The sequence below is a fragment of the Anthonomus grandis genome, chromosome 15 (assembly GCF_022605725.1).
Source record: "Anthonomus grandis grandis chromosome 15, icAntGran1.3, whole genome shotgun sequence".
Taxonomy (NCBI): domain Eukaryota; kingdom Metazoa; phylum Arthropoda; class Insecta; order Coleoptera; family Curculionidae; genus Anthonomus; species Anthonomus grandis.
Genome location: NC_065560.1, coordinates 11,019,725 through 11,033,963, shown reverse-complemented (window position 1 = coordinate 11,033,963; position 14,239 = coordinate 11,019,725). Strand labels below are relative to the sequence as shown.

The 14,239-nt window shown below is 35.9% G+C and overlaps 1 protein-coding gene across 7 annotated transcripts in view; it reads left to right on the top strand.

The window, feature by feature from the left end:
* Positions 1-14,239, top strand: part of LOC126745344 (whirlin) — a 368,204-nt gene that overhangs the window by 107,524 nt on the left and 246,441 nt on the right. For all 7 annotated transcript variants that reach the window (XR_007663517.1, XM_050453134.1, XM_050453135.1 and 4 more), the window contains exon 5: positions 4,742-4,954. Coding sequence is in view for 6 of the 7 variants with exons in the window: in XM_050453134.1 (XP_050309091.1) it covers positions 4,742-4,954 (213 nt within the window). In the remaining variant the exon portion in view is untranslated. The remainder of the gene's footprint in view (positions 1-4,741; positions 4,955-14,239) is intronic.

Sequence of the window (14,239 nt, the reverse complement as noted above, 5' to 3'; positions counted from 1 at the left end):
AAGGAGGTAGTTAGCGTGAACAGGGTAACGTTTCCATGATTGTTATCGAAATATGCGACAAACTGGGCTACGCTGTTTAAAGGGATTATGTATAGAATGGCGAGGAAAATTTTTAGAATTAATTAAAAAAAAAATGCTTTTTGATTTGTCATGACGTAGTAAAAATTAAAATGTTATGGTTTCTGGAGCTAGTTTACGTCTTAATTAATTTAAAAAAAAAACAGGTTTCAACTTATTGTCACACTTAGTTAGGTCTCTTTCAGCACATTCGACCTCTTTACAAGTTAGTGTGCGGACTAAATAAGCGTATTAATGCATTCGATTACGGTGAGGCAGTTTTTATATGGATAGCAGTGACTGTTTGTAGATCTTTACATCAGATATGTGTACTTTTATTTAATTTTTCTCTTTGCTTTTACGTTTGCATGATTTCTGATCTGACATAGCCTAGTGAGAGAGCTGTTGATATCTTGCAGCTAAATTTTTCCCTTATTTTGGTTAAGCTTTCATAGATTTCTTTCATAACTAATCTCTAAAGCTGATTCTAGATCATGGATCGATATTAGGCAGATTTGATTATTAAAGTACACATGCCTTCCAGGTCTTTCAGTATTGGCAATAGCGAAAGTTTTTCAAGAAATTTCTAGATATTCTAGAAATATTATTTCAACATTCTTACACAATATCGAGATTTATTCTCCAAGAGTGGTTAAAAGTTAACTTCGGCAGCTCCTAAGATCACTTTTAGGCAGTAGTATACATGTTATATGTTGAAATACAAAACCACACACGTGTGTTATTTCCCAACGAACCAGAGTCAGCAGTTCTAGGAATTGGCAACAATACCATTTCCGTCGATTAGCAAACCGGTGGCCTGATTCCTTTACCATGGGAACCGCTGACACCGCTATACTATTTTGTATAAATACAGTACACATAATAATTTTAAGTTAGTTCTGTAAGATTATTATTAAGTTGTATATTAAATCTATGTCCATTTGAATTTTGAAGTTTTAATAATTACTTTAATTAAATAATAATTATTTTATTAAATAAACTTTTTTTTAAAAGCGAAATCGAGTTTTAAAGTGATAACAATTGGCGCAGTCGGTAGGATCCGTCAAACGTCAACAGAACAAGAGAATTCTAACTGTTGCCGGCGGATTCCAATCCCTTAAATGGACAACGGACCATCTTCAGAACTCCCAGAGAGCAAACAAGGTCGTCACTCATTGGCACAGGCAGTGGAACATCGTTGGAAAACCTCTGTTTGTTCTGACCAATAGAGAACAAGACAACTCCATGCATCTGGCTTTAATATTCTGCGGCCTGTTCGCAATGTCCTTATCCCCAACATTCCTTACCCCTATAAACAACACCATAGGAATCTTTCTCCATGAAGAGAGAAACATAAAAATTTCAAATAACAAATGGACTCTTTTAGTCTATAAAGACTTACTTCCAATAAAAGAAGCAATATCAAAGAACGAAATTATTTTAAACCATCTATTAGATAATTTTTACAATGTAGAGACCCCTAAAATGAATGTTTTTAAAACAGAAGTCCAAACCCACATAAGTCTTCTTAGCCAATTTTCCGACTCAGTAAAATTTAAAATTTAAAGAAATCATTGCCGACACCAAAAATTATTCCTTTAGAGAAAAACGTGGTTTTATAAACGGAATTGGTACCATCTGGAAATCCATTACTGGTAACCTAGATGCCTCTGATGGTGAATAATTCAATAGTTGCATCGAAAAAAATTGCCCATGACGAAACGCAAATTGAATCCCTGATGAAAAATCAAATATCGGTTACTACTTCTGTAATTAAGAACTTCAATTCAACAATACAAAAGTTGCAGATCGACGAAGAAACGTATAACAAAATTTCTAAACCATCAAAGATTCTATCGCAAATCTTACTGATACTACGAGTTATTATGCTGCGAAAATAGGAGTTCTTGACACCTGTGAATCTCTTATGGAGAGCTATGCCTTTATTGAAGACTCCTTAATTGATATTATAATGCCATCACCTTTGCCCGACTACAAATTCTACATAGTTCCATTATCACACCAATTGATTTGATCAGCTCTCTTAAACAAATCTCTCAAGCAATAAATAAAAACAATCTACCCTTACCAGTCTATTCATCTAATATTGCTCAATATGTCACCAGAATTGAATTAGAAACATATCAATCTGACTCGAAAATAGTTTTCATTCTTAAAATTCCTCTCGTAGAACCAGAAACTTATACCTTATATCATGTTTACCCTATACCTATATGAGATAATAGAACTGGATTTCATCACATCATTTCAACAACACAGAAACATATTGCGCGAGATGATGATTCGATGCTTTACGTATCTTTGCAAAATTTGGAACACTGTAAAAGCTTAGGACGAAGCCAGAAAATCTGCCTGGACACACTACCTCATCCAATCGATAGAGATGCAATTTGTGAAGCACAACTCTTGAAGCAGAACGCCCAACTACTACCACAAACCTGCCAAGTTAACGTTCTCCTAGCCAAAGGTTATAACGTCCAAAATATAGACCAAAACTTATGGTTGATTTCACTGTCTGATCCACTACCCATCACCATTAAATGTATAGGAAGAGAGCCCTCCTCTAGTATCGCCAATCTAAATAGTATCCTGCAACTTCAACCCTCTTGTACAGCCTTCATTGGTAGCACCAGAGTTCAAGCAAAATATATTGTTGAAACCTATCAAAATATCAGCTATAAAAATCAGCCCGTACTTATTCCCCATAAATGTTGTGAGCATTTACCAACTAAAGAATATATCCCAGATCTTCAACCTTTAAAACTAAATAAGATCGATACAGACGATCTCAATATTGCTCAACACAAACTGGATCAGTACTCTGAAAATTTGGAACAAATGATACAACAACCTTCAATAAATCAACACATCTCCTGGTTTACTATTACTTCAATCACCCTAGTTGTCCTTTTTGTTGCCATTTACATTTGGATAAAATGTAAACGCAAGAGACAACCGATGCTAACGATGAGTACCACTTCGACAGATGACTTCCCATCAACCTCGAGAGTTCACAACCGCAAACTCCAAAGCTTTAGACTCAGCGGTTCATCCTGATGACTCCGCCGAGGACTCCACAGAGTTGACCTCGCCCTAAAAAGTTGCTGCAAGGCATCAGCTTTTAACTAAATGAGGGAGCTGTTATATGTTGAAATACAAAACCACACACGTGTGTTATTTCGCAATGAACCAGAGTCAGCAGTTCTAGGAATTGGCAACAATACCATTTCCGTCGATTAGCAAACCGGTGGCCTGATTCCTTTACCATGGGAACCGCTGTCGCAGCTCTACCATTGTCTACGCCCGATGCTCCTACCATGGGAACCGCTGACACCGCTGTACTATTTTGTATAAATACAGTACACATAATAATTTTAAGTTAGTTCTGTAAGATTAATATTAAGTTGTATATTAAATCTATGTCCATTTGAATTTTGAAGTTTTAATAATTATTTTAATTAAATGATAATTATCTTATTAAATAAACTTTTTTTAAAAAGCGAAATCGAGTTTTAAAGTGATAACATACATATAAAAATTAGCTTTCACATAACCGTGCAGCGGTTAAGTAGCTTTGCTGAACTGGGTTTAGCTTATTTTATCGTTAAATTTTTATCGTTAATCTTTTAATAATAATAAGGCAGTTACTGAGTAGGGTTGCTTAGTCATATTACAAAGCTAAATGTTATCATTAGTTGGGCTTTATTGCTTAGGTATATAGCCAAAACATCTGTCTCCGGTTAACTCCGGTTTGTCCTGTGAGAGATCTAGAGTGTCATTTAAGATTTATTTTAGCACTTTGTCTACAAACTGTATTTTTTTTTTGCAAATAATATGGTTTTAGCTCGAAACATATCTGTTCAATCTTAATCTGCTTCAATCTGTTTAATCTTCGCCGCTGTGGTCAATCACTATTATTATTTTCAATTATTTTGAATCAAAAATTTTTGATAAGGTTAGAAAAACCTTAACTATGTTCTACTATAAAGCAAGTTTATCAAATAAATTTATTAAATTGTTATTCAAAAATCTTTTTCAAATGTTATAAAATTTTAATGACATTTCTTTTTGAAATAGAGAAATTTAGTAAAACCAACAATCCTAAAAATATCTTTATAGATTAACCTTTTTGCTCGCTGGTTCGAGAAGGAAATTTCAGATTTTATCCGGACCAGCTAATTTCCGAACAAAACTGATTTACTTCACCTACATGACGAAGGATAATATCAAACATTGCTGCCGGGTATTTTACGGTTTTGTTACAATCTTGTCTGAGAAGGATGTCCGGTATATAGTGAATAATATTTTTGTTTAAATGCTCCATTTGCCTTTTCTCCTACGCATACTTGAACATTTTAAATAAAGAATTTAGATTTATAACAGTGTATCAATAACAAACAATTTTTTTACAAGCAACAAAAGTTTAATTTTCTTTATTTCTTAAATAATGTGAGAATAGTAGATACTCATGTCGTTTATTATAAATCAAAATAATGGAACTTATTTTAGCTCCTAGGATAGAAGAATTAAAACTTTACAATATGACTTTGTAATTATTTTATAAAATTTGTTTGTTATTTGTAAAATATTTAACTTTTAAAATAGCCTTTATATAAGAATTAAAAAAATTCTGAAAATTTTTAATATTATATATTTGTTTTAGATGTTAAAATCCTGTCGAAAAATCAGCATGACGGTGCGCACCCCAAATCTACCAGGAACGGGATCGATGGCGTGCAGTGGCGCCCCCTGGCAAATGCGTCAGACATGCTCATGGATGGATAGACATGGTCGGCCCGTGTCTCCACCTCTGGAATATTCTAGGGGGCGCCATAGTCACGGTCGAACTGGGAGTAAAGATCGGACTGTAAGGCGGGTAAGTTAAAATAAAATATCTGAATAACATACTACAGGCAAAGCAAATAATATACACCAAGGCATCTTTTCTAAACCTAAATCTAGAGTGGTCAATTTTGTGCAATAAATACCATAAAAAAAAAGATTTTTTAAAATGTATACTTCTTTCACAATTAGTTTGGAATACACACGATCCTGATGTGCTCCAACTGACACACAAATATACAAACCAGTTTCGCAGTTGCTGATAAAAACTAAAGTAGTACTCCAAAAGATTTATTCGGACTTTTAGAAACTGTGATAACAATACCTAAATTAACTGCAATAGTTGTACATTATTACTAGCATATATTTCTGCTAACCACGGACCCACTATAAGAGAAAAAAATTAGTGCGCTTGAGACAACACGATTAAAGTAAACTTCTTTATCTCCATTCATATGTATATTTATGCACCATTTCTCTAAGTAATTTCTTCTTAGTTGATGGTTCTGGAGTGATGCTCATATTCAGACTGTGTATCACTATTTGCCATAATTTCTTATTATTCACTCGAAAATTCATAAAACACGAACTTGAAATAAATTTATAATTTTACGAAATATCCTAGAACTCACTCTTCGTGTAACGCTAGCAAACGAACGAACTACTGAATGAAATATATACATATATATTTTATATACAGGGTGGTCCATTTAACTTGAGACATCGCAATATCTCGAAAACTAAACATATATCCAGAAAATGTTTCATGTGAAGCTTGAATGGTTTCCAGGGGGCCATAAAATGACGTCATTGGTTTGACCTTGAATAGACTTGTCGTCTTTAAGGTCAAATAAAGGTCAACTTCACTTTTTTGGATAGAAACCACAATTTTTTTTAATAGTATTTGATTTAGCGTTAAAGAATAAGTAACTTTCATCGGACACTTTTTTACATGCGACCTCTCCTTTTTAAAATATTATTTCTTGATTCTTTTACGAATTTTTTTTTTGACAATGACATTTGCCCTTGTAGGTAGTATCTGATGATCTATCAAAAGGAGTAAAAGTATCTTGTGATAGAATTTTATTATCAACAGAATCGAAAACCTGAAAATGAAACGTACAAAGTTCAAATAAAAGAAATTGAAACAAAAATGGTCAGAAAATTATTTCAATAAATGTTCAAATTGTTGACCTTCCACTTTCTCTAAACGATCGATGAACAGAGTGCAGCATCTGTGGAGTTATCTGCCCGCAAACCTCCGTGATTCGCAGCTTCATATTTTCGGGAGTCGTTGGTGGATCATGACAGACGATCCCCTTCAAATAACCCCATAGAAAAAAATCTAAGGGCGTCAAATCAGGTGACCGTGGCGGCCAGTGGACTGCTCCACCCCGACCTATTCAACGTCCATTGAAGTCACGATCCAATACTTGGCGCGCAACGCGTGAATAATGTGCAGGACAACCATCATGCTGGTACCACATATTTAGTCTCACTTCAAAACACACATCTTCCAAAAATACTGGTAGAAACTCCAGCAAAAAATTACGGTATTTTTGGCCTGTAAGGACACCATCAATAAAATAAGATCCTATGACTTTATCATTGATGATGCCACACCAGACATTCACAGACCATTGCCGCTGATGTTCTATCGCTCGAAACCACCTGGGATTTTCAACTGCCCAATACTGCATGTTATGACGACTAACTACACCATAGTTTGTAAATAAAGCTTCATCAGTGAATAAGACGCGCAGAAAGAAATTGTTATTTTCATGCAACTGATTTTGGGCCCATTCCCATTCACAAAATAACACTCTATCTTGGAAATCATTCCCGTGAAGCTTGAAAATGATCGTGAGCTGACTCCAGGATTAGTGGGCAACTGGAGCTAAGACAGCAATTTGATTATTTTAACTGAAGATTTTTGCTTCTCTTTCGTGATCGATTTATGGTTGTCACACTTCCATCTTCTATAAAGTGGTTCACTACAGGATAAAATGATGCTCGCGATGGAAGTCGCCGTTGAGGATGTAGCATAGTATACAGATCAATGGCTCTATTAATAATCCGTTCAGATTCACCATAGATAAGGACCATTTCAACTTTTTCATTTATTGTTAGACATTCCATAGTCACTCAACAAAATAGTCAAATAGTTGATAACTGAACGAATACTGTGAACCAAAATAATCTCTCATTCATTTTATTTATCAGTATTTGCTTAGAATCGCCTGAAATACGGGATAAACACGTGCGATTTGTTTACTACAGAAAATTTTCGCATCATAACAACTTGCAATGATTATTGATCAACAATGCCTTGTCATAACAATATTGAAGAATTGCTGAACCAAAGCTATTCCGGTTTCTAATGTCATTGTCAAGGAAAAAATTCGTACTTCATATACAGGTCAGAAAAAAACTCGCCGAAATGCCGCCAGTGGGTGAAACGGGGCGAAGAGTTAGTGACAGTTGATACCTCTACTCGGGATTGTTCTCAAGATCAGGCAGATAGAGGTTCTAACGAAGCAAGTGGTGTTGTCCCACGTACAGAAACCACAAGGCCGGCACCCCATGGATATCCCCTACCAACAAACAATAACTTGGATAATGCAAACTAGCGTTTCGTCAAAGAAGCTATACAAGGAAGCAGTTAAAATTGCACTAGACTAAAAAGATTAGCCTCGAACTACCTCCTTACAACATAAAATAAATGAGAAAATCAAGATAGGATACGAAGATCGTCTACAAGAGAACTCGCTAGCGACATTTTTGAAGTACAGAGTCTCTCTGGTCAAGCAAAATCTGTCTTGAGACAAAAAGTCATCTCTCACGCCGAACTTGACGCTCTTAAGAGTGAAAATGCAGATATTTTGTTATGTAAAAGCTAGTTTAATTTATTATGTAAATTGATTCAGCGGTATGTAAGCTGTGGTCCTTCGATAAAGGTGATTAATAAATTAAGAGATTCCACTAGTAGTCTTTAGAAAAGAATGGTGTCCCCTCTCTATGTAGGAAAGAAGCTAGGCAGCAGTTCTTCCCCAAAGAAGCTTCTTAGGCCAATATACTGTTTTACTGGTTACAGGATGTTAACGCCCTTATAAAATCACCTTTATTGACTTATAGGGTTAAAGTTGAAAAAAAAAAGTATTTTTTTACCCATTTTAGGTACAAAAGTCATTAAGAACTTCTTAATATATGCTTCATTATTTCTCTGCTAGAAAATTCTCTTTTTGTAAAATAAACCAGGGAGCACACCTAAATAAGTTTTCACTGGCTACAGGTTAACGAATCTATAAAATCTGCTGAGATATATGTTTTATTCCTTCTATAGTAATTTTTTTTATAAAATAAAGGAAAAATTAAAACAAATATTTTATCACATATAAGAAGATAAAAAAAACATTTATATAAAAATAGTGTTTAAATGTTTAAATACCAATAAAAATATGTCACAGCGGCAACATCGAATTACGTAAGCCAGGGTTTTTTGCATGCGTACGTACAGGCACGACGCGACGAAGCGGGAGGAAGAAGATAGGTTAGGTTTTCTGTATGTGTGTGTTGAGAGTACAACCGGAATAAATCACACCGTAATTTTAAAGAAATTTGGTTGTTTTATTTCAAAACAGAGATACAAAAAAGTGTAATTTAAAAACATGGTCCTTCGTGTCGAATAGTGAATAAAGTGGCCTGTCGATTTGTGATAACGACGCTGGTAAAAAAGTGAAAAACCGTAAAATCTCGAGTAAAAAGCCGGTGTTATTTTTTCGAGTTCAGACAAGTCATAGAACAGTGGCGTGTGTAATAAAAGCACAGTAAGGCTAAAGTCGCCGCTAAAAAGTGTACCTGTTACCTGTTTTGATTTGGTGTTGAAAAGCGATAATTAGTTTTACTGGATTGGTGGCCTGGAGTCTGGAGTGTGCGGATATCTGACTACAATATAGTATGATGGGACGTGTACTGTGTAACTACTACAAGAGATAAATGTGAGTCCTTTCCAATTTGTTTTCCTTTTTACTGAGTAAAAAAGTGGTTTCCTTTTCTTTTTGTGTTGTTTGTAATTTAAAATAATGTCAGAAGAATTAAAGCAACTTATTAAACAAAGAGGGGCAATTAAGACTCGTCAAACTCTTTTTAAAAAATACCTTGAAGGGTTGCAGGGAGTTTTAAGAGGTGTTGAACTTAATAATATAGAAAAGGAAATTATTATTGAGCTTGAAAGTAGATTAGAGAGATATTCGTCGGTATTAAGTGATTATGATGAGGTGCAGAGTCAGATTGAAGTGTCAGTCGATGAGTCAGATGAGAAAAAACAGCAAGATGATCGTGAAGAGTTCGAAAATGTGTATTTTAAATTAAATTCTCAGGCAAAAAAGCTAGTAACTGAATATTATGCGTTTTTTGAAACAAATAAGGCTCAGTCAAGTGCTTCTAGTTCTCATGCTGACTCTCAGCAAAGGCTTCAACATAATCAGGGTATACAGGGTGTTCAAGGTGTTAAATTACCTGCAATAAATTTACAAAAATTTTCTGGTGACTACAAAAATTGGTTAGAGTTTCGGGATTTGTTTGACTCAATAATTAATTCTAACAGTGGAATTTCAAATATTCAAAAGTTCCATTATCTGAGAGCATCTCTGGAGGGGGGTGCTGCACAGGTAATTAGGAGTATTGAGCTTTGTGGAGATAACTTCACCCTAGCATGGGAAACTTTGTGCAAGCGGTACGAAAATCGGTGTATTTTAGTTCAAAATCATGTAAAAGAGTTGTTTAAGCTGCCTAGTTTGATAAATGAAAGTTCTAGTAATTTAAGAACTATGGTAGATAGTGTGTCTAAACATATTACATGTCTAAAGGGTTTAAATCAACCATGTGAGTTTTGGGACACCCTTCTTATTTATATTTTGGGGGGGAAACTAGATAAGACAACATTTCGAGAGTGGGAAGAGAAAAAGGCCAAAACTAGTAATGTATTGCCAACTTTTCCAGAGTTTATGGATTTCTTAAGAGCAAGGGCGGATTTCTTAGAGAATTTAGAGTTGTGTAAAGATAAGGTGGAGAAAGTAAGTGTAGATAGAAATTACTATCACAAAAGAGTGTTTAATGCCCAAAATGTCCCTTTTTCTAGTAACTCGTGTTCTATGTGTTCCGGTGCTCATGTTTTATCTAAATGTGGTAATTTTTTAAAATTATCTACCAATGAGAGGGTAGATAAAGTAAAACAATTACATTTATGTTTTAATTGTCTTAAAATGGGTCATGCTTACTCTAACTGTACGTCCTCTCGATGTCAAAAATGCAATTTAAAACATCACACATTGTTGCACTTTGTTCGAAAAAGTAATGCTGAACCTCATTCTGAACAAAATACTCAGGAGTCTCAGGGTGCAGCAAATTCCTTAGTAAATACTACAATAAATATGTCTAGTGAACGGTGTTATGACAAAGAGCAAGTGTTGTTACAAACGGCTTTAGTGCAGGTGAAAGACATAAATGGTGGCTACCAGGTGTGTCGAGCACTTTTGGATAGTGGCAGCCAGAGCCATTTTATATCACAGAAGTGTAGTGATAGATTGGGTTTACCTAAAATAGAGTTGTCATCTACTATAACGGGTGTTGGAAAAACAATAACCCAATTAAAGTATCGGTGTATGGTCCAGTTAGAAGGGCTTAAAACCAATTATAAAACTGAACTTTCATGTTTGGTAATCCCTATTCTAAGTGACAATTACCCATCAAATTCCTTTAGTACAGGGAATTGGCCTATTCCAAACCACATAAATTTAGCTGCTCCAAGTTTTAATCATTCAGGGGATATTGATATCCTTATTGGTGGAAGTGTTTATTTGAATTTGTTGTGTATAGGTCAAATCAGTCTGGGTGAGGGTTTGCCTGTCCTACAAAAAACAAGGCTAGGCTGGATTATTGGTGGTGAGTGTAACAAGGGAAATCTTAACAAGGTATTACGACCATCCAGTTTCAGTTGTCATTTTTCAGGAAAGTTTAGTATTGAGGACATGCTGCAAAGGTTCTGGGAGGTGGAGGAGGTGCAAGTTGAGAAAAAATTGTTGCCAGGTGAGGAGCAACAGTGTGAGGGTATTTTCTCTAAAACAACAAGTCGAAATGAGTCTGGGCGTTTCATAGTCCATATTCCCCTAAAGGATTCACCAGAATGTTCAGGTGATTCGAGACACCAGGCTGTGAGGAGGTTCTTTGCATTGGAAAATAAATTGGCAAAAAATCCAATATTAAGTGAAAAATATATAGCATTCATGGAAGAGTACAAGCGTCTAGGACATATGGTGGAAGTCCCTCCAGAGGAGTTAAATAAGAGTCCTTCTTTTTATTTTCCACACCATTGTGTGACCAATGATAAGAGTCCAACTACTAAATTAAGAGTAGTGTTTGACGGGTCTGCTGTTTCTGAGAGTGGTGAGTCTTTAAATAGTATCCAGTTAGTGGGACCTACTCTGCAAGATGAGTTATTTCAAATCATTTTAAGATTCAGACAACATAATGTGGTTATATGTGCTGACATTATTAAAATGTATCGGCAGATACTGATTCATCCTAGTCAGTTGGACTTGCAGAGAATTGTATGGAGGTCAGATCCATCTCATGATCTTTTAACGTATAAACTTCAAACAGTAACTTATGGCACATCCTCTGCCCCATACCTGGCAGTCCGATGCTTAAAACAGTTGGCAAGTGAGTCGAGTGACACATATCCAAAGGCATCCAAGGTCATTGACAAGGATTTCTATATGGATGACTGTATATCCGGATCTAAGTCTGCTGGTGGAGCTATTAACCTGTGTAATGAAGTGAGTGAGGTGTTAAGATCTGGAGGTTTTGAGTTACAAAAATGGGCATCTAATAGCAAGGAAGTGTTAGATCATCTAAGGGACAAATACTCATTATCCTCTATTTTAGTGTTTGGTGAATCAGAAAAAACAAAGACCTTGGGTTTGTACTGGTTGTGTGATGAGGATTACTTGATGTTTCGTATTAATACTAATGATAGGGATCGAATAACAAAGAGAACTGTGTTATCAGACATAGCACAAATTTTTGACCCTTTGGGCCTGGTGGCTCCATGTGTTATTGTAGCAAAGGTGATCCTTCAGAGGTTATGGTTAAACAAACTGTCATGGGATGAGTCCCTTCCCTCAGATCTTAATACTAGGTGGTGTAATTTTAAGCAACAACTTCCAAAATTGAATGATTTGAAAATACCCCGACATGTGTTATGTTATAATCCAGTAAGCGTCGAAATTCATGGGTTTTCTGACGCTTCCTTGGAAGCTTATGGAGCATGTATATATTTACGTAGTGTGACCAAGAGTGGGGATATGCAAGTGAGATTATTATGCTCAAAGTCGAAGGTGTCACCCTTAAAGGTATTAACAATACCCAGATTAGAGCTTTGTGCTGCCTATTTATTAGCTACCTTAGTAAATAAGGTAAGAACGTCAATGAATTTAAAATTTGATGCGTGTTATCTATGGACCGACTCTAGTGTATGTTTGAGCTGGATTAAAACGCCACCAAATCTCTTGCAGACCTTTGTAGGTAATAGGGTTTGTCAAATCCAGTCAATGAGTTCCCCTGATCAGTGGAATCACATTTCATCGCAGGATAATCCTGCAGATGTACTATCTCGAGGTATTAGCCCACAAAACCTTGGTAGTTTTGAGTTATGGTGGAGAGGTCCCCATTGGCTTGCTTATCCTAATCATGACTGGCCAAAATCCAAATTTAACCCTCTAGAAGTAGTACCTGAGCTTAAACGACAGGTGATGTCTTTTAAAATAGAGGAAGTTAATCCCTTTCCTTTTAACCGATTTTCCTCTTTGTCTAAGTTACAGCGTGTGTGTGCCTATTGCTGGAGATTCATTAAAAATTGTCAAAAGAAAGGGTCACCTGAAAAATCTTCTAATGTGAGTAGTTCTTATTTGTCTGTGTCTGAGCTTCAAGAAGCTTTTTTGGTGTTGGTTAAAATCTCACAACAGAAAAGTTTTAGTGAAGAAATAATAGATTTATCCAACAATAGAAGTGTGAGTAAATCTAGCAAACTTAAAAGGTTAAATCCATTTCTAGATGACAAAGGATTCCTTAGAGTAGGTGGGCGGTTAGAACAATCTAATTTTGATTTCGATAAAAAACATCCAATTGTGCTTGATAGTAAACATGAGCTTACAGGTCTTTTATTCAAGCATGAGCACATTAGATTATATCATGCTGGTCCCCAGTTGCTATTATATTCGGTGAGAGATAAGTACTGGCCTATAGGAGGCAGAACTCTAGCTAGAAAGATAGTGTATGAATGTGTCAGGTGTTTCAGAGCTAAACCAAGAAATAAGAGTGTCATTATGGGAATGTTACCTGCTGATCGGGTAATACCTGCCCCTCCTTTTTCTTCATGTGGAGTAGACTATGCGGGTCCAGTGCTTATTAAAAATAAAAGGGGTAAGGGGTGTATTAAAATAAAGGGATATATCGCAGTTTTTGTCTGTTTTACTACAAAAGCTATACACCTTGAAGTAGTAACTGAACTAACAAAAGAAGCCTTTATAGCGACATTTCGGCGATTTGTGGCGCGGCGTGGTAAACCCAACAAGATGTTCTCAGATAATGGTACAAATTTTGTTGGGGCTAAGAGTGAACTAGAGGCACTTGGTAAGTTTCTTCAGGAGTCCAGTGATAATATTAGTGAATTAATTGCCAATCAAGGTGTGGAGTGGCATTTCATACCTGCCTTTTCACCTCATTTCGGAGGGCTATGGGAGGCCGGTGTAAAATCCTGCAAGGTTCATTTAAAGAGGGTACTGGCAAATGCGTGTTTAGTATATGAAGATTTTTTTACTGTTTTGTGTGAAATTGAAGCCATTTTAAACTCCCGACCCCTAACACCCATGTCCAATGACCCTAGTGACTATTCCGCTCTAACTCCCTCACATTTTTTGATTGGGCGACCAATGATGTCTTTACCAGATCCAGAGGTGCGATATATACCCGAAAATAGACTTTCCGTGTATCAACGCATTCAACAGATGCAACAACATTTCTGGTCGCGTTGGGCAGTTGAATATGTCTCCGAGCTGCAAGTTCTGCAAAAGTGGCACACCAGTCAACAAAGCCTGAAACCAGGCATGTTGGTAGTTGTTAAGGAAAACAACATTTCTCCTCTTCGGTGGTGTATGGGTCGTATCGAGAAAGTTCATCCTGGTCAAGATGGAGTGGCTAGAGTGGCAACCATAAAAACTGAGCATGGAGTGATTAAAAGAGCATTTACTAAAATTTGTGT